This window comes from Patagioenas fasciata, chromosome 17 (genome assembly GCF_037038585.1).
Source record: "Patagioenas fasciata isolate bPatFas1 chromosome 17, bPatFas1.hap1, whole genome shotgun sequence".
Lineage (NCBI taxonomy): Eukaryota > Metazoa > Chordata > Aves > Columbiformes > Columbidae > Patagioenas > Patagioenas fasciata.
This window is the reverse complement of record NC_092536.1, coordinates 88,440-113,413: the sequence shown is the minus strand read 5'-3', so window position 1 is coordinate 113,413 and position 24,974 is coordinate 88,440. Positions and strand designations below refer to the sequence as shown.

General features: G+C 40.8%; 1 protein-coding gene across 3 annotated transcripts; it reads left to right on the top strand.

Annotated features, from left to right (window-relative positions):
- The first annotated feature begins 2,554 nt into the window (after positions 1-2,554).
- ANKLE2 (ankyrin repeat and LEM domain containing 2) lies at positions 2,555-24,262 on the top strand. 3 transcript variants are annotated; one of them, XM_065851407.2, is made up of 13 exons: positions 2,555-2,599; positions 5,532-6,026; positions 7,086-7,277; positions 11,680-11,873; positions 12,838-13,026; positions 13,324-13,446; positions 13,836-13,902; positions 14,567-14,748; positions 16,208-16,314; positions 17,194-17,387; positions 18,363-19,089; positions 19,574-19,705; positions 20,808-24,262. In XM_065851407.2, the coding sequence occupies exons 2-13, from the start codon at positions 5,543-5,545 to the stop codon at positions 21,043-21,045; spliced, it is 2,829 nt and encodes a 942-aa protein (XP_065707479.1). In that variant the 5' UTR covers positions 2,555-2,599; positions 5,532-5,542; the 3' UTR covers positions 21,046-24,262. The 3 variants fall into 3 exon arrangements, with proteins under 3 accessions (XP_065707479.1, XP_071671903.1, XP_065707480.1); XM_071815802.1 differs by lacking the exon at positions 2,555-2,599 and adding an exon at positions 2,605-2,667; XM_065851408.2 differs by lacking the exon at positions 2,555-2,599 and adding an exon at positions 2,645-2,903.
- Positions 24,263-24,974: the final 712 nt, after the last annotated feature.

Here is a 24,974-nt window from a genome sequence, read left to right as displayed (position 1 = left end):
TGTGAAGACACCTGAGCTTATACAATCAAGTAGCCTTGCCTGCATGTTTTTCCTTCTAAAGCTGAGGGAGCTGTTGTGAAGTGCTCAGATCAGATTTCTGCATTGCCCCAGCTGTTGCTGAAAGCACCTGGACACTAGGGATTTTCATTTTATATTTACCAGGTGTTTTTTTCTAGAAACAGAAGCACCACGTCATTGTAAGTAAAGGAAGGACAGGTGGTGAGACTTGAGGGTCTAAGTCCAGTGAGGTACTAAGCCAAGTTATAGAAGTCACTGGGAAGCCTTCTGGAAGGAGCGTGCACCATGTGCTAAAAGCAAGGTCTTTTCTTTGAAGTGTATCAGCTATGTTTCTGGATTACCCAGGGAAATAGTTGCTGTTTTATTAAAAAGCCTCACCCTGAGGCTAAGCACACTTGCACTACAAAGCTTCAGTTCTCTGCTCTCTAGGCAATACAATAAACGTGGTAGGAATGAAAACTGCTTCCCCCCTGCCAAATACATCAGAGGAAAATCAGTGCCTCATTAACACTGGTGTGTTTTTAGAAACTGAAAAATAATATTTTGAATTTTTCTTTTTTTCAAGCACTACAATAGAATGGATTTTCTGTGTCTGTTTCTTCAGTGGTCGCTACCTACTAAACCAAGTCTTGTTGATGAAGGAGAAATGTCACTGTAATGTGAGAATGTTTCCCAAGTGATGAAAGTTGGTAAATGCTGCAGGATTACTTTTTGAGATGCTATTGGGTTTTTGAGGACTTTTGAAAAATTGTTTATTTAAAAACCAATCAAAAGACACAACAAAAAAACCAGCAAACCCTACGGTGGAAAAAAATGTTAGTTACTGAGTCTCTGGTATTGCTGAACATTGCTTAATACTCCATTCTATGGTCTTCCAGATTTCTTGGAAATATTTGTGTGCTGTATTGGGATCAGCTGAGCCACTTATCCACTCATGCAAAGAGAGGATCTGATCCCATACTGTTTGTTCAGGCAATATCCTAGCCGAAATCTATGAGAATTTCACATATGTAAAGAGTAGAGTAATATTCAGGATGAAGGTTCTAGTGCTTCTATTGCCGTGGATTACTTAGTCCTCCTCCGGGGAGTGAACTGCAGTGGCATGGGTGGTTATGACAACATTGAAGGTGCCCTCGGAACAGTTAGTATTATCGTTATAAATTTAAATTAAAGATGACATTCACTACTGGTGAAGCAAAAGCTTGTGATGTATGCTTTATTAACTGTGCTGGGGAAGTGTGAGTAGTTGCATGAAACTTGCTGTGACCAGAGCCTTTAAATATTTTCATGTGAAAGCGATTACAGTCCAAAGTAATTACTAATGCTCACCAGCTGTTATCTGCTCAATCTTCTCTTCTACTAACCTGTACCGCTTCAGCCTTGGGCAGTAGGGCAGCCTGATTTCCAGTACAGATGCACGCCTTTCTAAGGGAGAGAAATATGTTCTGGATATCATGAAGAAAATATTGTATGTTTTATACATGACATTCAGGAGGTCTGCTTAGGCCATATTTGTAATGATAGGAGTTTGTAATTTCATGTTCTTGAGTGGATAACCCAGGGGATGGAGGAGTTACACTATGTACAAACAGTGTTTATGATCATACAAAGCATATTGATTATAAAAATAATGTGCATAGGAATTCCTTGGAAAGTTTTGTGCAATAAACTATTTTTGGTAAAGGGCTCCATGTTGGTTTTGCTTTTAAAGAGAAATTGATAGCGTCTTCTTTTTGGTTTTGGACAGCAATTTTTATGTTTAGGATTCTCAACATGCTGAACCTTAAAGGAAAAAAAACCCTTTATTTTGAAAGGTTACATTATTGCATGTTGACTTTTCACTGATTTTTATACATCTGAAATTTGATTGTGCTTTTATTTCCATTACATTTGCTTTTCCTCAGTTTGCTGAACATGTTCAAAATAATGAGTGTGTTTGCCTTGGCCTGAATTTGCCAACATCTTAAGTTTGCATGTTCAAAATGCCACGATGGAGACATGTCATCTTGGTTACAAATTAGCCACTTGCCATGACGAAGAGAGAAATGACTGTACCTCGCTCGTAGTATTAAACAGCGTGAGCTAAAGGGATGTTGTCAGCTTCTTGCAGGACTGCCATTTTTTTGTCATTCTAACCAGTGACTGACCAGTTGGTTTGTAGTGCAAGTTACACCTACTGGGATGAGTGGAGTTGTATTAATCTCATGCACTCCTCATGCCATCTAAATAGAAATTCTGAATCCAAGTAAGCGAGGTTGTAAAATACACGTATCTAACGTGGTGGAGGAGGGAGGTACTGGGAAATTGTCGAGTCCTGCATTCCTTAAAGCATCTCTTTGTGCAGTGCCAGCGTCAGTTGAGACTCCAGCCCTACAGCTCTTCGGGGCCCAATTAAACGCTTTTGTCACCCAAAACCGCCGTTCTGACTTGAGCCTGGAGCTGCGCCCCCCGCAGGCACCGGCCCGGCTGCCGGGGTTTTCTGTCAGGCAGCCGCTCGGGCAGACCTGGCGTCTCGCGGGGCGGGGGCCTGGCGGGGTGGGGCGGTGGGAGGAGCAGAGGCGGAAGCCGCGAGGCCGCTGAGGTACCGTCCACGACAGGCCCGCCGGGAGCTGCTGAGCGGCGGGCGGGAGCGGGCCGGGGCATGGAGCGGTGGGTCGGGGCCGCCGGTGGCTGGGGCTCCCTCTGGGGAGCTGACTGGGTCTGCTGGCCGGGCTGGGAGCTCTTGGCGGCCTGCGCGGTCATCGGCGCCGTGGGCTGGCTACTGCGGCTGCTGGAGAGGAGGCCGTGCGGCCGCGGGGCGCCAGCCGCCATCTCCTCCGCGGCGGCCCGCTCCGCCCCGGCGCCACTCTCTGCGGGGAGCCGGCGCTGCAGCGGGAGCCGCCCAGGTGAGAGACTCGGGGGAGGTCGGCGGGGGCTGGCGCTGCGTCTCGCCGGGCGGGAGAGCCGGCTGGGCAGCGGACACCGCCCGGGGAGGCCCGTGGCCGCTCGGCCTCTGGCCCTTCCTGCCTGCGCGGCCCCGGGGTTCCTCTGCCACGGGCGGAGCTCCCCTGGCACCGGGCCCGGCCCCGGCTCCTCTTGGTCACGGGCGGCCCCACCGCTGCTCTGCTTGCGGCCGCAGGGCGGGCTGCTGCGGGCAGCTCCCTGTCCACGCGTGCTGGCGCTGGCTCTGCTGCCTGAACCCTCTCCCGCGCCGAGCCTGCCCTCCCTTACGAGGTCTAGAAGTACATGTGCATTTCTCGTTCTTGAGAAGTCATGTTTCTTTCTTTTTTTCTTTAATTTTTATTTTGTCTTTCCCGTAGCTTTTTCCGAGTCTGTTTTGTAGTTCTATTTCTGCTACATGGTTCATAACTGTTGGCTAATTTGGCAACAGGCAGTATAGACAAAATACCCAATTACACAGCCACAATTATTGTGCCATGTGTAAATCCTGGCAGTCGAAATAAAGCTACAGACAGGATATGTGTCACTTAATTCCTGCCTGGAAAAGATAAAAGAAGAGGTCTGTTTTCTTATGTTACTTACTTACTGAAGGATTTAATGAGTAGCGGAATAAAATACTGGCATCCTTAAAAGTCAATTGTTCATTCTCTGTTGGTACTAGTCTTGATGATTTTTTGGAAACAGATGCTACTGTTTCATACTGATGCAGTAAGACAAGTGAAACTTTTATTTGTTCAAATGAAACTCTCATTTGTTCTCCCAGACTTTGGTTGATTTGAAAGAAACCTCAAACATGTGGTTGTTATTACAGTAGTTATTCATATTTGTAAAGCCACTAAAGGTAACTTGCAAGACCTTGTGTGCTAAACTAGAAAAAGTAGCTGCATTGGTGCTGACTGTACTCTGGATCATTTGAAGTTACATAAAATGCATTTTAAGGTTCAGATAATTGACTCTTGCATCTGCTTGTACCACATGATGAAATTATTATCTTAAACCAGGCAATTGCTATTTCTTGGTTTTGCAAGTCACACCTTTTGTTTTGGACAGATCTAAACAGATGATGTGGTTAAAAATTAATAAATGCTTGAAAGCTGGAAGCTTAATGTCAGAACACAAACATGTTTAATGCAAATTCTATGTTGTCATTCCAACAAAGTGCCTTTCCTGTTTCTACAGTAAGCTTCAACTGTTGTTCTGCTTTGTCGTTTTGCTCTCTCATTTAGTTGTGCTGGAGTTGTAGTGGACACATGAAAGAATTACTTTTTCTCACATAGTTGAGGAAGAAAGTTTTAGGTGCCAAGTTCTGTTGAACATGAGGTACCAGAGAAATTGCTTCTTGCTGATATTTTTTGCTTAACCACAAACCGAGAAGAAAGATTATTTTATATGCCTGCTTTGTCTCTAATGGAGTAAGATTAGGAGTTGTTTTATTCTAAATATAACATTATTAAAGAAATAGATGTAAATTAATGTGGAAATAATAGTCTTAAGTTTCATAAACTGAGGATGAAACCTAGAATTGAAAAGAAAGCATTAACACCAGACATACCTGTCCAAACCAGTACAAGACATAAAATGACTGGGTGGTGAAGGAAGGGTTAATGTAAGCAGGGAGAGAAAGCAGCTGAAGGAGTTCAACAGCCTGAAGAAATGACAGCTTTAGAACAGAATTCTAACTGGTGTCCAGCAGGAAAGGTCACAGCCTTTGTGGAGATACATTGATGCAGTATCTCATAAAATAAAGCTTCTTGTGTCCTTGGGCTGCCCAAATCCTGTATTTTTCAGTTGTGTTTTTAAGAGCAAGAAATTTGTGTTGACATCATGTTGGTTTTATATTATCTTCTTGCTGACTGTGCAGGAGCTGTGTGTGGATTACCTGGAGGGAAGCAAATTGGGGGACTTGTAGTATCCTACCAGGGAGAAGGATTTTCCTTTGGAAATTCTTCCAGCTGCCTCTCTGTCAGAGAAGGAAATCTGAAAGGATCAACTGTTCCTGTCTTCTGGCTGTTTGCTGTCCAAACGGGCTGGGAAACAACATGTTGTCTAAATAGTTCCAGCCTTGCACCATGGCCAGAGATAGACTCCCCTGGTTATTGTGTCATACTTATGCATTATACTTTTTTTCAGCTAGAAATTCTTACAGAAATAATAGAAATAGTGATGTGCTTTTAGCTGTAGGTGCTACCTAACCAGAGTCTCTTACTGGGGCTAACTAGTCGTCGCGTCCTTATATTCCATTACGTACAGATTGTTCCTCTGTTGGCAGGAATCAAATATTTCTCAACCTGTCATAAATTTTCATGCATAAATACTCTGGACTGAATTTTTACTCCACAAGTCTTCATGAAATATGAAAAGGGCAAATGAAAGTAAAAACTAAGCTGTAAATTATCTTTCAAGTAGTTGTGCAAGGAGGTTGAGTTGTCTTCTCTGCAACTGTAATAATCTCTTCAGAATCCAAAAAATTGCTAGGAGACACTTTATTCCTTGGGTTTAATACAGCATTTAAATAGCAGGAAAAAACTATGTTGTTCTTTAGTTTATTTCCATTCTTTTTTTCTTTCCTATAGGTGAAATCACGATGGATGCAATATTATCCCGGTTGAAGCAGCTCACCCCTGATGAGCTTAGAGAAGAAATTATAAGAGCAGGACTGAAATGTGGGCCTATTACCTTGACTACTAGGTTTATTTTTGAAAAAAAATTGGCTCAGGCATTGTTAGAGCAGCAGCAGCAAGGAGCATTGGAGGAAGAAGGATCTGCTCTGTCGGAGGAGGCTGCTGGAAATGTCCCATCTGATGGCAGCCAGGCAGAAGCACAGAAGGCTTTGAAAACTGTGGCACCAAATCGCAGTGGCCGTGGAGGTGTTTCTGAAGAGGTGGACTTTGGGTACTGTGTAGGTCTGAACCCTCCAGAAGAAGATGCTGTGATGCATGTGAACTCTTCAGCCCCAGTCTGTGGAGCGGGCTGTGTTGATTCACAGAGCAGTACTCAGGCGCTCTCCAGAGACCCTCCGCTATTCTATGGTGTTTGTCCAGTTTACGATGACATACTGGCAAGGAATGGTAAACATTCATTTCCTTTATTTCCAGTGATTTTCCAAGCATTTTGCAATCATATCTAAACAGATCTTCTTCTATATAGCAGGGGATATGAAGACCACTGTATTAGTGTTTTAAGCATTGCTTGAAGTATTTGTTTGTTTCTATAAATAGTATTTATTGGATCTAATGAGGCACAGAAACACAGTTATAAGACATCCCATGTGTTCTGCCATAATACTTGATACACATGAGGATCCTCTACTTGAAGAAGATAATTTCCTACCGCTACTCTCATACCTATCCTGTGCTTTTAATCCCTCTCAGGAATAAAAAGTAATCCTACAAATAAATAATCAAAAAGCTATTTATACTATCATCAGTTGAAGATTAAATAGTCTCTTTTAACAGATTTCGTATTTTCATTTCTGTCTTAATGACGAATGGTATCTGGAAGCATCAGTCATTCTTCACATTTTATTGACTAATACTGTAATAAGGAATTATCGAATTACCTAGTGGCAGGATTACAGTAGTCCATAAATGATCGTTTACTCTGAGACAATAAGTGTTCTTTCACATAGAAAGGATATTCAGTTATCTTAATTTGAACAAATTAACATTGACGCAACAGGAGAGAAAGGAGAAGGATTTGATTAATGTCTGAGGTTCTGTGTAGAGGTCTTAAAGTTGTGACAGTGAATTGCTGACATAGTTGTTCTTTCTGAACAGGAGAACATGGAAAGTCATGCAGGGTGAATAAGCTCTGAGTTTGCTTTCCAGTCTGGATGTGAAGTGCTTGTTGAAGCTGGCCCGTCTATTTAGAAAGATATTCAGATATTGATTGGTATGAATGGCCAAACATGGTACACGTAACACCTGATGTTAGCTGGAGTGTGTAAAATTCTTCTACTCAGTTTCCAGGAGAGAAAATTTAAAAGGACTTTTTATCCTTACACTGTGTTTGGTAGAGAAACAGTTTGAGACCAAGCTGGTAGAATAGTCTGAGAATTTTATAATCTGTTTCTAGGAACAAATCTGAGGTTATTGAAATAATTTAACTTTGATTGTACTTTTTTGCAGAGAGAATACATGTTTATGAAGATAAAAAAGAAGCTCTCCAAGCTGTTAGGATGATTAAGGGGTCCCGTTTTAAAGCTTTTTCAAACAGAGAGGATGCTGAGAAATTTGCTAAAGGAATCTGTGATTATTTCCCGTCTCCAAGCAAGTCCTCTGTATGTTTGTCTCCAGTGAAAATGGGATCATTTAACAGAGGTAAGTGAGGGTATTCATCTATGTGCAGTAGACACAATATACAGTCTGTTAATTTTTTATGAGAGAAAAAGCAACAACTTAATAACCAGTATACTAATAGCAGAAAAATTTCAAAGGGTGAAGCATCTTAATAAATTGAAGTCTCTTTAGGGTGGTGGTTTTTAAGATAAACTGTACACAAATGTTAGATCACAGCTCCAGAACTTACTCAACAAATAATATATAAATAGATATGATAGCCAGTATTTAATTACGTTTTTTTTTCCTGCGAAATAAATTAGAAACAGACAATAAAAAGCATATTTTAATTTTTTTATTTCAAATCTGGTTTTCCTTATGTATAAAATGATTCTGTCAGTGGAGAAGTCATGCCTGAAGTTAACTGATGCTTTTCCAAGAAAGGAGCGCTGAAGTTTATGTACAGGAGTAAAAACATTGGAATCCGGCCATTTCTTTTGTAAAGAACTACCACAGAAGTAAATTAGAGTCTCAGGAATCTATGAGAAGTCTGCTCTTTATGTTTTAAAGCGTAACGTTTGGCCTTCAATGCGTGGTTTCTGTGGTCTACGTGATGATAAAGTAAACTGGTTACTTTTAAAAGCAATTGTTGTGGTTCGCATGAATTTTGTGTTAAAGATTGTTGCTGTTCTTCCAAAGCTGAAATGACCAAAATGACTCTATGATTCTATGAAATGTTGGTAATGGCCTGCATAGGTATGTTGCTTAGTAGTTCATGGTTATATTTGGTAGGATTTTATTTTAGTCATAAACTTCAGCATTTTAAAGTATAATAAGATGCTGATAAAATAGCACAGTATTTTAAAACTGTACTTAATTGTAAAGTAAGTTCACAGAATTGACTGTGTTGGAAAAGACCTCAAAGATCATCAAATCCAACCCACGGTCCAACTCCAGTCCATTGACCAGATCATGGCACTCAGTGCCATGTCCAATCTCAGTTTAAAAACCTCCAGGGCCGGTGAGTCCAGCACCTCCCTGGGCAGCCATTCCAATGCTGACCACTCTCTCTGCAAAGAATTGCTTTCTAATCTCCAGCCTAAATTTCCCCTGGCAGAGTTTAAGTCCCTGGCAGAGTTTAAGCCCATGCCAGAGTTTAAGCCCATGCCCCCTTGTCCTGTTGCTGACTGCCTGGGAGAAGAGCCCAATCCCCCCTGGCTAGAACTGCCCTTCAGGTAGTTCTAGAGAGTGCTGAGCTCACCTCTAAGCCTCTTCTTCTCCAGACTGAACAATCCCAGCTCCCTCAGCCTCTCCCCACAGGTCTTGTGTTCAGGTCCCTTCCCCAGTCTTGTTGCTCTTCTCTGGACTCGCTCCAGCACTTCAATCTCTTTCCTGAACTGAGGGGCCCAGAACTGAACGCAATACTCCAGGTGTGGCCTCCCCAATGCAGAGCACAGGGGAAGGATCACTGCCCTTGTCCTGCTGACCACGCTATGTTTGATACAGGACAGGATACCATTGGCCTTCTTGGCCACCTGGGCACACTGTTGGCTCACGTTGAGCTTCCTGTCCATTAGTCCCCCCAGGTCCCTTTCTACCTGACTGCTCTCCAGCCACTCTGTGCAAGCCTGGAGCGCTGCAGGGGGTTGTTGTGGCCAAAGTGCAGGACCCGGCACTTGGCCTTGTTGAACTTCATCCCATTGGAATTGGCCCATTTTTCCAGTCTATCCAGATCCCTCTGCACAGCCCTCCTGCCTTCCAGCAGGTTGATACTCCCTCCCAACTTGGTGTCATCAGCAAATTTGCTGATGATGGTCTCAGTCCCCTCATCTAAATCATCAGTAAAGATGTTAAACAGGACTGGACCCAACACTGACCCCTGGGGACACCACTAGTGACTGACCGCCAGCTGGATGCAGCCCCATTCACCAGCACTCTGTGGGCCTGGCCTTCCCGCCAGTTCTTAACCCAGCAGAGAGTGCACTTGTCCAAGCTATGGGCGACCAGCTTTTGCAGGAGTATATTATGGCAGACAGTGTCAAAGGCCTTGCTGAAGTCCAGATAGACCACATCTACTACCTCATCCACCAGGTGGGTCACCTGATCATAAAAGGAGATCAAGTTGGTCAGACAGGACCTGCCCCTCCTAAACCCATGCTGGCTGGGTCTGATCCCTTGTCCATCCTGAAAGTGCTGTGTGATTGCACTCAGGATGATCTGCTCTGTAACCCTGCCAGGCACCGAGGTCAGGCTGACAGGCCTGTAGTTGCCAGGGTCAGCTTTGTTGCCCTTTTTGTGGATTGGGTAACATTCGCCAATTTCCAATTGTGTGAGTCCTCCCCAGTGAGCCAGGACTGTTGGGAGATGATGGAGAGTGGCTTGGTGAGCTCTTCCGCTAGCTCCCTCATCACCCTAGGATGGATCCTGTCTGGTCCCATAGGCTTGTGAGAATCCAGATGGCTCAGTAAGTCACCAACTATTTCCTCCTGGAATACAAGGGAGCTATTTGGCTTCTGTCTCTGTCAACCACCTCCAGAGGCCAGCTGTGCTGAGGGCCACCTGTCTTACTGGTAAAAACTGAGGCAAAGTAGGTATTAAGTACCTCAGCTTTCTCCTCATCTTTGTTAACTATATTTCCCTCAAAGTTCAACAGAGAATGGAGGTTTTCCTTGCCCCTCCTTTTGTTGTTAATGTATTTAAAGAAGGACTTTTTATTATCCCTAACAGAATTGGCCAAATTAACTTCAAATTACACTTTTCTTTCCCTGATTTTTTTTTTTTTGTCTGCATGATCTAGCTATTTTCATAAATTCTTTGTAAGCAGCCAGCCCTTTTTTCCACAGTTGGTCAACTCTCTCTTTATTTCTGCTTTCCTTCAGAATCTCCCTGTTTAGCCAAGCCGGTTGCCTTCCCCGCCGGCCGGCCTTTCGGCACACTGGTACAGCCCGTTCCTGTGCACTCAGACCTCCTGCTTGAAGCGTGTCCAACCCTCCTGGGCCCCCTTGTTTTTGAGCATTGTTTCCCAGGGTATGCTCTGAACTGGACTTCTGAATAGGCAAAAATCTGCCCTCCGGAAGTCCAGTGTAGAGGTTTTACTGATGGCTCTCCTTGCATCTCTGAGTATTGAAAATTGTATTATTTCATGGTCGCTATGCCCCAGGCGGCCTCCAACCACTACATCTCCTACCAGCCCTTCTCTGTTTCTGAACAGTAGGTCTAGCGGGGCCTTACCCCTGATCCACTCATTTACCAGCTGATGAAGGAAATTGTCTTCTATACACTCTAGGAAATTCCTAGGCTGCCTCTTCTGTGCAGTATTGAGCTCCCAGCAGATATCCAGCAGGTTAAAGTCACCCACAAGAACAAGGGCTGTCGATTCTGAGAGATCTGCCTGCTGCTTGTAGAGTAATTCATCTCCTTCATCGTCCTGGTTGGGCGGTCTATAGCAGACACCCACGGGGATGTCAGCCTTGTTGGACTTCCCCGATTCTGGTCCACAGGCACTCAACCTTGTCACTGCTGACCTCAAGTTTAACAGAGTCAAGAGACTCTCTAACATATAAGGCCACCCCTCCACCTCTCCTACCCTGCTTGTCTTTTCTGAAGAGCTTGTGGCCACACATAGCAGCCCTCCAGTCACATGAGTCATCCCACCATGTTTCTGTGATGGCAATTATGTCATAGCTTTCCTGCTGCACGGTGGCTTCCGGCTCGTCTCGTTTGTTGCTCATACTGCGTGCATTAGTGTACATGCACTTCAGGTGGGCTGCTGATTTCACTCTTAATTCAGGCTTTTCATCCTTAGGCTGATCTTTGGAGAGCCCAGTTTCAACCCCTTCCCCTTTCAAACCTCGTTTAAAACCCTTCTGATCAACCCCGCCAACTTATGGGCTGTAGTCCTCTTGCTCTTCCTAGAAGGATGAAGCCCATCTGATTTGAGGAGACCGGGTACCATGGAGTTTGCCCCATGGTCAAAAAAACCAAAATGTTGATGGTGACACCAGTCCTTTAGCCACCTGTTAATGAGTCATAAGTTCCAAAATAAAATGGTAAACACTGATCGTATTTCACAGTGTTGCCAGTTGCTAGATTAAAGGGACTCAGTAGTCACATACTGCAAAGGCAATTTTAATATTCAGAAAATTCTTATTTGTCATTGAATTTTGCTTTTAAGTTTGGGTGGAAGCAGATTGGTAATTATAAAATTTACCAGTCCCTATTAACGTGTGAAACAGTTTTACAAGATGATTAAGTCATATTATCCTCCCTCCCTATTACTACTGGTAATTTCTAATGTCATTGATCTCAGTTTTTTAGTCCTGTAGCTTAAACATCCAAACTTAATACATATTTTAGATTAAAAGCTTCTTTTTATGGTCTGGGTGTGAAATTGGTGATCACTAAAAACAATGCATCTAGAAACGTGTTACTTGTGTTTTGATAGATGGCTTATGCTCCTCTGAGACTGAAACTGCTAATAAGGAGAGAGCCAACAGTTATAAAAGTCCACGTACTCAAGATCTTACTGCTAAACTTCGGAAAGCTGTGGAGAAAGGAGATACAGCAACATTTTCAGAACTTATTTGGAGTAACCCTCGCTATCTGATTGGGTCAGGAGACAATCCAACAATTGTACAGGTAAAAAAAAAACCAAACCAAACCAGAAAATTCCAAATTCTGGTTTAGTGATTTAGCTTTGAGACCTGATAAGCAGAACTGGAAATGTTGTTTCCTACTCTTCAAGGTATCTTGTTTCCACCAGTGCAAAGTTTCTCGGGGTTTGTTTTTGCCAGCTGAAAGTGAAGAGAAACATGGCACTTGTCTGTCTTGCATAAGTCACCCGTTGTAACTGAGAGTTCACTTTGCTCCAGGAAAGCTAGAGTGAAGAAACTGAGCATGCAGTTCTTCAGGGAAAGAATAGTATTGTGTTTGTGTAGTATTGGTCTCCTCCAAATAATTCCACTCTTTTTAAAATAGAATGATTTTAAGGAGCGGGGTGGTGCCTAGGCTGTAACTACATGTTCCTACAGCACTGCTTACCTAGACAGCACCATTAGATTTCAAAACATGCTCTGCATTGAATATCCCTGTGTAAGGTACCGTTCAGCAGACACCAACAATCTTTCTTGAACACGTGATTTCCATCAGACCAACTTTGTGAAGTTGTTGAAACTTTGTATGTAATATATTACAGGAAATCGAATTTTATATATATACACACCTATTTTCCCGTTCTTTTTACACACTGAACGTCCTATCTCCTTTTATTATGTGGTATCTTAGTGTACCTTCTTTGCCACATTTTTCCCCTAGATGTCAAAAGGGGCTATAGCTGAGTATGAGAAAAGTGTAGTTAATTGTGAGAATAATGTGGGTACAAAGATGCATAAGATGCATAACATCATATAATTTGCTGCAGTTCTGAATGTTTATTTACTAATTTGTAAACGTATTTTTGTAATAAGATATTAAGAAACAAAAATTGAAATATAAGACTCAGCGTGGGAACCTTTGTATTTTCACAGTCAAATCAGTTATGTGCATGGGCATAAGAAAACTGTTTAGATTGGAGTTCATTCTAATGCTTGTCTTATTTTTTCAGGAAGGGTGCAGGTACAATGTCATGCATGTTGCTGCCAAGGAGAATCAGCCTGGTATCTGCCAGTTATTACTGGACACTTTAGAAAATCCTGAATTTATGCGGCTTATGTATCCAGATGATAATGCCGTAATGTTGAAGAATCGCATCCAATATATTGTTGACCTTTACCTTAATACACCAGATAAAATGGTAAGATTTGAATGTTTGCCAGGTTCTTATTATTATGAAAACAACTGAAAGGTGTTAAGGAGGTGTAAGGGAGAAGGAAAGAGAACAGAGGGTAACACTTCTAGCAAAATAAGCTATTCATGAGTTTTGGGGGGCTTAACAATCATTGTTCTACAGTATGGTAGGAGAAGATGAATTAAGAGCCCTGGTTATTAGACAGGACATTTATTTACTTTTCCCAGTCTCAAAAGAAAATACGTGGATTTGACTTTATCGTGTTTCCAAATGCATGTGAATTTTCCATTTTTCTCGCTGCAGGGATTTGATACTCCATTGCATTTTGCCTGCAAGTTTGGGAATTTAGACGTTGTTAATGTGCTTACCTCACACCCAGCTATTGTAAAAAATCCAAGAAACAAATATGATCAAACTCCAGCAGAAGTAAGTCTCTCCATGTCCACAACAAAACTGAAAATATGATGCCTAATCAATATTTTTAAAGTTCAAACACTTACTAACTACTGTAGATAGGAGACTTGTAGTGAGATACTAGTGTCATGATTAGAGTGTAAATCTTCCATAATGTTAAAGATATTTTATGTTGATTGTATCTGGGGAAAAGTTCTAGATTTTATTCACTGCCTTTTCTTTACAGTATCCGTTTTATGGATACCGATGTATTTTAGTGGTTTGTCCTACTATGAATTAAAAGTGCTGGATAAGATGGGTAGAGGCCAATGATGGGACTGTTTGAAAAGAACACACATTGCAGTTCATTTGACATTGATGTCTTATACTTTACTAACAAACAACTAAAATTATGTTAACAGGTAGTTTGTGAAAGAAGCAAGAATAAATCTGCAGAATTAAAAGAAAAAATAAGAGAGTACTTGAAAGGTCTGTATTCAGAGTTTTATACTATAACAGGCATGTAGTTCGGCTGTTTACCATCTTCTGTTTGCTTTCTGTAACATTCTTGTTCGTAAATGATGCTACTGTACAGTGCTGTGCAAACCAAAGAGAAACTATAGAACTGGCAAGGAACAGAAAACATTCTGTCTTTTAAATTACATGGTCAGAACTCTTATTCTATGGATTGCAAGATTATCCTCATAGCTCTGTAATGTAGGCATGGCCCTTATTTTATTCAGCGAGCCTGAAGCAGGAAGTTTAATCTAAAAGCAAATAGAACATATTACAGAGCAAGAGATTTATTTGTCACACTAGGGAGTCGTGTAATTCCTTTGACACAGTACTTTTCCCTGTTTTGTCATCTGTGGGTTTAGGCATTTGCAAAAGGAGGTTTTGGAATTTGTTGAAGATCCTTAGGGAAAGAATATATGTATCAATGCAGGTGTCCTTGTATTTGAGAGAGAAGGGAACCTATTCTAAAATATGATCTGTAAGCAGGCAATAAATATGGAAACAATGAGTTTGAATTACAAGTACTAATGAAAGAAAGTTCACTGGTTAAGTATATGGTTGTGTTGATACTCTAGGAAGAAGCAGCAGGCTAATGTAACATAAACTTCTTAAGAAAACTTTGTATTATTTATTTTAGGTCGATACTATGTACCACTCTTGAGAGCAGAAGACAATTCCTCAGCTCCTGTAATAGGTGCACCCTGGTCACCCGATCAGATAGATGATAGCCCCCAGAGAACTTTATCTAAATACACTGGCAGCCCCAAAGATCCAGTGTTGTCGATAAGAGCTTTCGCAGGCCCCATGAGCCCCTCAAAGGTAAGGAGAGAACTTTGTTTAATGCCTATTTTTTTCGTTTTTAATAAAGAACCATTAGGAGATCCACCCACAGTTGGTTGTGTGGTGTAGCTTGCTCTCATTACAGATTGTGACACTTTTTTTTTGAAGAGGTGAGTCTTCCATAGAGAAGTGGAAGCACAAAAACTTGTGAATAATTATTTATTGGTGAGAACAGAGAAATGTGTGGTGTAAATAAGAAGAGTTGGAAGTCCAGTCAAAAGAAATTTATTCTTGTTCCTATTGCATTCTATTCAAAGAGCACTTTTTGACAAACGTTTCATTGTCCTACAGATAGTTGCTCTTTGTAATTTGAAACAAAGCCTTTCAACGTAGCTATGGATTGATTTTAAAAAAGTCTTAACTCTGTCTCATTTCTAGAAATTGACATTGGATGTTAGAAGCAGTTTATCACCTCTGTTGAGTTAACATTAATGTTTTTCTATAAATGAAAGAAATGATGACCAAGTAGTAGGTGTTAGGATAGTTTTGAAGGTATTGATTGCATAGCAGGAAAGTAAAGTCATCAGTTCTCAGGGGGAATGCTTAGATACCATTTAAATAGATTATAAATTTATAGGCGTTTCTTTGACTAATTTGTTTAATATGAATATGCTGGAAGTCTGACAGCTTTAGAAATAGTGAATAAATACAGCTGACAACTTTTTTTCATCTAATGCTTGAATTCTTCCAGGACTCAGTATTAACAAAATGCTTAATAATTTTTGTTCTGAATAGGCTCGTTGGTCAATTTTCTGTTCACTCAGCAGAAATGTAAATATATTTTATACTCTGAAAAAATGTACCTAGGATGTAAATAGTGTATTATTTTGGTTGCTGACAAAAGCTGTTAGTGTCTGAATGTAGTTCTTAGGCATTGGTGCTGATTTTTGTCACGTAAAAGCATAAAGTTTGGGATTTTACGAAATCCCAGGAGTTCAAATTCAAAATAATCAGCAAGAATATATTTTAATCATTGTGACAAGTCTGTGGAATTGAATTTATACGTATAAAAATATCACCTTTGCATCCTAGAAACTAGCGAGCAAGAGAGCATTTGTCATTAAGTAAAATTCTAATGACCTGGCAGAATTCTAAGACATACCTGTTTCCTGCCACACACAAACTTAAACCAGACAGACTTAGCATCTGTTCTGTTTACTTTATGGTGGTTACCCATTATGGTCCTTATTCTTTTAATAAGCAGTTATGAGATCAAAGCAAAGTTATAAACCAGTATTACTGGGAGGAGTAACTTAAGATCTAAAATAAGGTTCTCCATAGCTAGAGTTGAGCAATACTTGCAGCAGAATTTGAGTTGTTTACATGTAGACCACAAACAGCTAAATGTCTTCTAGATCTACAGGTAGACACTTAGCCAGCACTGAGTTAACTTCATACTGTGGGGGGTAGGTTTTTAAATGATTTCTGTTTTTTAAAGGCTGAAGAATTTCGTAGGCTTTGGAAGACTCCACCTCGAGAGAGAGCTGGCTTCTTTCACAATGTCAGGAAATCTGATCTGGAGAGAGGTGTTGAAAGAGTTGGAAGGTATCTTAAAGAGTGTTGGTATAAAAAACTAGCAGTAGACAGAGCAATTGAAAGCGAAAGACTTGTGCTAATAGTACAGTTACGTACTGAAAAGTATCTTTTCACAAAAGTTACTGGCAGAAATAGTTACGACATATATTGTAGTTGGATTTTTACTGTATTTTTTTGTAAACAAAATAGCTACAAATGTGAGACCTAGCTTTCTTAGCTTTGGAAACAAATGAAACTACGTTTTAACTTTATTGATGGTATGTGTAGAATGCTTTTCTCAAACATTGACTTGCCTAATTTGTCAGAAGATCTAAAATTAGGTATAGCCTACTTTTTCTGTAAAATGGATGGATTGTTAAAAAGACAGCAGAGTGAAAAGATCCTAATACATGTGTTTGGCTTCATAAAAGCTATATGTTTTGATGTATGTGTCCTTGCTGTTAAATCAGCAGTGTGTGGATATAACATGCTTTGTTAAAAGATGAATAGATTTCTTTCCTTGAAATAACTCCTTGCTTCTTCCTACCTTCTCCCATTCCCAAATAGAAAAAGCTGTTGAATGGACTATCAGTCAAATTATGCCCATGTCAGTGGGGATTAATCTCTATCTGATGTCTGGATACAGTCAGGCTAAAAATAGCAATGTTTATGGTCCTAACTGTAAGAATAGTAGACTAAATTTGAAAAATATTCTAGAAGAAATTAGGTGATACTGTGTTTGCTAAGGATGTGTATATTGCTTTTGCAGACTGTTGATTGTTGCAAGTTGTGTTGCCTAGTTGCACCTTTATACTCCTATTAATAGCTGATAAAATGTGTTCAGAAAAGTTATTGTCAAACTAATATTTATGTCTTCACAAATGATTCGTTTTATTTTATTTATTGCAGGGAGTTAGCTCATGAACTGGGGTTCCCGTGGGTTGAATACTGGGAATTTCTGGGCTGTTTTGTTGATCTGTCTTCCCAGGAGGGGTTGCGAAAATTAGAAGAGTACCTGAGTCATCGGGAAATGAGCAAAAAGGCTCAGCAAGAAACAGGGGAAAATGAAACCTGCAATAGATATAAAACTCCACATCCTTCTGGTAAGAAAAGGGCAAATGCTGCAAACAACAGAGGTTGTACCTGGGGAGAAGAGGGAGAGAAAAGCTTGGTGCCCAGGGGAAGTCATATTCACCTGTTGCGGTTGTTACCATTAATCTGTTATCCAAACAGTCTGATTATAGTCTTGAAAAAGTAGCTAACAGCACTGCGAGTATAGGAGAGTTATCACAGACCTCATTAGTTGCTTGGTATCTGTCATATGAAGTATCACAGAATCACAGAATCACAGAATTGGCTAGGTTGGAAAAGACCTCAGAGATAATCAAGTCCAACCCTTTGATTGTAGCCCCCAAATGAAATTCCTCTGAGAAAACCTCTGTCTTTAGTATGTTTTCACTCAGAGCATTTGGGGATTAATCTTAAGAGTACATAATTTTCTAAGCCAAAGATACAGAATAAATAACTTCTTCAAATAAAATAATTCTTTACCGATGAGGGTGAAAGACACACCGAACAAAACCCAGGAAAGCTTTTATACCTTTGACTGCTGCTTGCCACACGCTAGTCCCAAATCTTTGTGCTGCTTCCTCCTCCTCCTGTGCGTGGTTATGGATCTGAAGGGGCTCTGGTGGCACAGTCACTGCACTGGTCATGAGCCCTTGTGCTTTGGAAGACATGAACACTTAAGCTGTTCTATAATAGTAGCACTTTCCTGCTCTATTCTTCTTTATCCTGACTTTGTCCTTTTTTGCTGGGTAATTATCGAAGTGAGCAGTGTAGGAAATACAGTTCTCAAATGGCAAGGATATAAAAGGTTATCTGCAAAAAAGATGCAGCTGTAATGTTGTCATCTTGCACTTGTAGCTTTACTTAGGTTAGTTCATACTATTGCATAAATAAGAGGACTTCAATAAATAGAATAAGACATAGTGCATTTTTTCCTACTTTACTTGATTGGTAACCCCTTTTCTGTTGAAAGTCTTTTTATGTGTTACTCTTATTAAAATTGTTTACAGGCAAGGGTAAAAAGTGCTGCAATTCTATTTCTGTTGGAGCGTTTTTGGATGAGGATGACGATGACATGAGCTTAGAAGAAATTAAAAACAGACAAAATGCAGCACGGAATATCAGCCAACCTCTTGTGTCCAAGGAACCTAGCATTGCTGCTATCGGAGATGCCGAGTGCGATATCTTGTCAATGGGGCACACGGGAAACATTATAGAAACATCAGATCATCCCAGGCACTATGAAAAGGCAGCTTCTTCCACCAAAAATGGATTTTGTAATTCTGTGTCCAGTGAAAGGATAATTAGTGAGAGAAAGCATTTGCATCATGGAGAAGAATGCTTTGTATCGCCTGTTTCAAATTTAATGTCAGAATTTGAAAGCCTGTCATTCCAAGAGCAGGAGATTGCAGGAGAATCAAATAAAATCACTGAAAAAAATGAGAATGAGAGAATTCTGGCTGAAGGAACAAGTCAGGTGAGAATATCCAAGGACCATCTGGATAAGACCTGCTATGCAGTTTCACTGGCAAGTTCTTCTGAGCCAAATGTTGCAGGTAAACCTGGAGAGACCAAGTTAAGGACAGAACGCAAAATACTGTCAGAAAAGGAGAGACTGTCTGCGGAATCTGGAATTCAGACTAATGGGGCACGACGACATCAAGAACTTTCTTCCCAGAAATTTCTTTCGAAGGCTTCACCCACAAACGACAATTCTAAGAAGTTATTCCTGCTTGGGTAAGAATTGTCTTTTTTTTTTAACACTTATTTGTCCTTTAGTTTATATATGCAAAACAAGATGCTTTTTATAATATCCCTGACAGCAAGATTGAGATGATGTGAAATGAAGCAACACTAGTTGCAGTCAGCCTTGAGTGATCATCTTAAAGTGTCTCAATGTTTGTGCAGTAGCCATGCAGTTCTCTGGCAACTAATTACCTGGAGACTGTCTCTACAACACAAGTTTCCAAATCGGTTTGCTGGTTACAACACTTTTAGGATGTCCTCAGATAAAATTTTCAAAACTTTTCTTTCATGAAGCTACTGTGCAGTAATGGACAGTCATTTATATGTGTACCTGCTGGGAAAACTTCATAGAGGAACTATGTTTATAGGAAGGCATGGCCATTTTCCTTGCTTCCCAAAGAAATAGATGTTTGGAATTGGTATTGGCTGAACAAAGACATAGTTCTCTTTTCATCTACTTCTGTTTATATTCTAGGGAGCAGCCCTCAAAGCTGGATAGTGATGTCTTAGCAGCTATAGAAGCAGCAGAGATTGATCCACAGAAATACCCGATTATTTACAAATGGAGACATGCTGTGCAGTCGTACTCCTCATCTGACAGGCAAAGGTATTTCTGCAAATTCAATCAAATGCATTGAAATAATGTTTTTAGCGGGTCAGCTGCAGAACAGCTTGAATAGCTAGAATTTCAGGCCTTGCTCACAAACCTCTTGTTTTAAATATTCAATATTTGTATAATGCATTGACTGTCAGTGTGTTTCTGAAGTTAATCACCAAGCCTTTTTTTGGCAGGTGTTTTTTAGTAAGGAAAGTTTACCGGTGCTACAGTCAAATTCCTTCCATTACACTGTGATTCCACGTAACTTAAGCATATCTGTACAGACAAATCAGATAGAAAATGAAGGTCTCAAGAGCAGAAGTGTTTGTCAGGTGGCAAATGTCTTAGTTTGGTGATTTAATACTTAGTACTTGCACCCTTCACTGTTCTCAATGGTAGTTGTGATGTCAGTTGATAATTCATCCCTGTTGTGGATGCAGTGCCAGAGTGTTGTTTTGCTTTTTGAGGTACTTGGGTTGTGCAGAGTGATATCAAACTGAATTTAGTATCTTCAGGCATCTTTTTACTGCTGTTTTTATTTTTACCCTCTGTTGCCCCAGTCCAAAGGAATTGTTCATGTGAACGATGGTGTTAGGTTTTTAGAGAGAATGTCATGTTTCGCTACACAAATAATGGAAGCAGACTGCATTATGCCATTTCTACATTTTTCTTTGAACACTGTTGCAAAAAGGAAAGTTTTTTACAGAAAAGGTGGTTTAATTTAGCAAAGGAAATATTTTACTGTACTTTGAAGGACATTTTAGACACTGGTGCTCATTGATTTAAGCAGCACTAACTAAGATCAGGTCAGCTTCCAACTTGATGCCCTTTTCTAATGGGGGCGTTGGACTAAAATTTCCCAGGGGCTTCACAAGCTCCCGATTCTTTTTCATGGGCATTTTGGAGCAAATGACATCTTAGTGGTGAGGCAGCATGTCTACGTAAAATACATAGTGCTGTCACTGTTTCTTCTTAGACCTGTCTCTTACCAGTTATGATTTTTCTCTGCTGGTACATTTTTTCTAAGATGTGCAAGTGACACTGAGTACAAGTACTGCTCTCCTTATTGCAGTCTTCCTAACAACATGCAAAATGACTTTGTTTCTTTCAGTTGGCCTAGTCCAACACTGAAGGCAAGATTCAAGTCCCGAACCACCGCTGCTGGACTTCCATATGCTTCGGTGAATTCTAATTCGGGAAGAAATAGTCCCATAACAGGAAGTCCAGGAAAATCTGGCAGTGCCACCTCGTTCTCTCTGGACCCTGGGAGTCCTGGGCGCTACAGTCCCGCGTGTGTCAACCATGCTCTGTTAAAACTGCGTTATTTTCCAGAGCCTTCTGCCCACTAAAATGTGATTCATCTTCCTGGGACTTCAATTATGTTTTCATTGTTAGAGTGGGGGGAAAAAACTACAATGTTACTGAAGTGACATGAGGTTTGTACTTTGCTATTTATTTTTCCTCAATTGAGGACACCTGTATGTTAAAAAAAAAAAAAAAGAATATATGTCTTTATGCCATATATGAGATAGATTACTGGTGATAGCAAGAAGTTAGTGACAGTGCAGTTGTCTAGTAGCTATGAATTAACCCTTGTTGCGAGTAAAGCAGTAAGCCGAACCTTGACTTAGAAACGCTGGTATGTTACTGTCACCAGTTGTCACTACTGTAATGAACCTGTTAGCTCTCAACTGCATTTCTTTGCTTGGATAGTCTGGAGGAGGCAGATCATCAGTAAACAGAAATTTTATGAGAGGAAATTGATGGCAAGGAATAGAATGTTCTTCCGTTTGCAGGGGGAACGCTCAAAGTGAAAGACCTAAACCAAGGCGTGGGTAAGGACAGGATGCTTCTCAGTGCTGAGTATGAATAGGAATCCTGTGCATAAACAGAAGGTGTTTAAAACCAGCAGTTTGGTCGAAACAGTTGAGTACCTGCACACACTTAGATATGGGTGTGTATGTATGCACATGTTCACCCTGAAACCTCGAGTCTTCGCTTGTTCTGAAGCTGTTAAAAGCACCGTGATACATAGAGTGTTTTAGTAAAGGGGCACTATAGACATTACTGGTATTCCTTTCAATGTTAGCTTGAAGATTGAAAAAAATATTAGCGTGGCTTTTTTTTTCCCCACAGAAGCTTTTAACGTTAGCAGATTTTAATAGCTATTACACAAAAGCACATCAGCAATAATTTCAGCAAATTTACCAGCAAGATACCATAATGGACTAGTTTATAATCGTGTGGTGGCCAGTGACCCATGATGTGGCTCCTTATTTCCCAACTGTAAAGACAGGAATAAGGACTAAAAATATTTTTATTGAAATCTAACCTTTTACTGTGTTTCTGGTCTTGATGTGGTAATGAGTTTTTGTTACAGCATTCAATAATTTTATTCTTTAGCCCTCTGTGAGAATGGCTTGATTTGACAGTGCAATGCTGAGGTTGAAGAATGCTTTTCAAAACTCAAGACAGTTTTCTGTATTGAGCTTAATGGTTGTCATGTTTCTTGAAAGGCAGCTTCCAGAACCAGTGTTGATAGTGCTTCGGTTCCTTAAAATGGAAATATGATCAGAAAACTGAAATCTGCCGAGGCCGTGCTGGTAGTAAGGGGTGGGTTTGGATTCACTGGTGCCACCCTGTAGGCGAGAACTGAGGAAGCTCCTCGGGCGTCCGCAGCCGCGCTAGCGGCGGGCAGGACGGTGCTGGGCGGTGGGGCCGTTGCCGCCCGGTCTCACCGCTGTGGGGCTGGATTTAAAAATCCGGAGCTTGACGGGTTCCGTGGCTGTTGCACGTCGCAGTGACTGTTTGTACACAAACCGTACACCCTGCAATAGCTTCGTGATTTGGTACAAACCTAAAAAAAGAAAATGCACTTAATGCTTTTGCAAGCTTGATAGTGCCTTTTGTAACATTTTTTTAGGTTAAATTTTTGGTTTTTTAGAAGTTAAAAAAAAAAGTGGCATCCACTTACTATGGGCACATAGAGTTTTTCTTCTGGGCTTTCTGAACAGAATGTATTTTAATGCCTCTCTCTTTTTTGAAGTTTGGTTATTTGGTGCAGTAGCTCTCTGCTGGGGGAGAGCATTCCTATTTTAGAAATTATTTTTTAGAAAAGGCTTATTTAGCTCTTTCTTTATAATTAAGCTTATTTCTAGTGACCTGGGCATTAGAAAGCACTGCTTTACACAAACGCCTGTCATTCAGTGGTATTCCAGACAACTGTGTGGGGGGCAGTGGTGTCATTTTTTAAGAGGCATTTTAAAAAAACCACAGAACTTGACATGTTACTAAGTATGTTAGCTGACTTTTTCATACTTTTTGGGGTTTTTTTTAGTCTGTTTTTTGATGCAGCAGTCTCTGTGGTCTCAAACAACTTTTTTGGATCCCAAAATCTTACAGTTCAAAGGGTTTGGATTTTTTGTTTGACATTTGGGTTTTTTTGTAGTTTTGTGGGCTTTTAATAGTTTAATGTAATGATGCCTTTATAATTCTGGATAAATTATTCAGATGTTTAATTGCCTAATACCATGTTAAAGTCAAATTCACGTGTGATTTGCTGGGTGTGCAGCTACTGTCTTCCACCCTGGTCCTTCAGCTGCCGTGTAGCCAGGGTGCCCCTTTGGTAGGAGTTTGTTAGAGAGCCAGGAGACCAACATTAACACTCTAGTTCTTTTTCTTTTTTGTCCTTTTTACCTTTGTTATGCTTTGCTTTCTTTTCTTAATATTTAAATGTATATTACTGGTATGTACGTGTAGTCAGATGGCACACGCTCCCCCCCACCCACTACTACCCCCACCTTTGCCTTTCATTTGGTAATTTTGTTTTGGTTCGGTCAAGAGAACATTTTCTTAACTGTGTTATGTAATGTGCGGTAGTCCAGTTGTACAGCATCTTAAGATGCCATTTTTCTAACAGTATGCTCACTTTAGCTATTAAAAAAATAGCAATTTATGTAGCAATTTGATCATTCATGATTGTGAAGAAAGCTCTTCCACACACAACCTGTGGTGGAGACACCTTACATCAGATTGATATTGCTCAAATTGTGTTTTCTTAGACAAAAGTTCACTTTTAAAGGTGCAAAAGATTAGTTGTGTGTTTTGTTTTTTTTTTTTTTTAATTAGCCAAGTGTCTTGTTAAAAATACAGGATTACCTTGCTTTCTTTTCGTAAATAAGAGAGTAGCTGAAAGTGTCACACTGTTTAGTGTATGTGGCACAGTGGTACATAGCTGAGTCGATACCATGACATCTGTCCAGGACTTACTAACACAACTACGTGCATCTGGGGGGTGTGCACAACAACACTGAATTATGCCACTAAAGGCTTGAAAAACAGTCTCAGAATGTTTAGGAGAAAGTAAGTCTGAATATTTTGTAGTAGTTAATTTTAAATGCCAAACTTTCTCCCCATAACGCGCCACTGAAAATGTTAATTTCTGTATCTGTGCAAAGAATTGTTAAGAACCTATTTATTGGTATGGGAGGGGTGTAGAAGAGTACAGATGTGAAAGGGTATGTGTACACACCCACACAAATAAAAATGCACAAAATTTTCACCTTACCAGCTTTGATGCTCCTGTTACATGTGGGGTCAGTGACACAGCCCTGCAACACAAAGGGTTGTGAACGGAGCCCAGCTGTCCCCTCTTGCGAACTATGCTGCTCGCACACATTTCTGTACGTGATGATAATTAACTCTGAGCTGGTTGCTATCCCAAGTTTACATTTCAGATCATTAGAGTTAAAAGGACAAAGTTGATGAATGAACTGTTGCTCCAGTCAGTGTGGGCTCCAAAGACGGCTCAGCTGGCAGAGACACACCGGGCCCTTATGGCCACTGGAATGATGACTGAAGGAGACTGTGGAGAAACTCGGGTACTGCAGCGCACGGCCAGTGGGAAGAGGCGCTGTTTGACCCGCAAGTCTCGCAGTCAGGTATCTGTGTGTCAGTGTCCGTCCCCCTGACGGGGGTCGGGTCCCCATTTGTGTAAAAACAACATTCCTCCCTCGATGCCTCCTTAGAACGTTTAATGATGTAAATATTGCTACTAATAACGTTGTCGATCCGGCTTCTTTCCTCAGTGAATCTGTTTTGCAGTCGGTGGCCCACAATTGCTTGGAAGCAGCAGAAGCTGTTCGCTCTGGCAGAGCGAATTGAAAGGACCAGCTGCTGGAGGATGCTGAAGACTCCTGGGTCACTGATGGAAGCAGCTTTGCGTAAAGCAAGGGGTACATAAAGCTGGGCATGCGGTGACGACTGCCCGCCAGGTAAT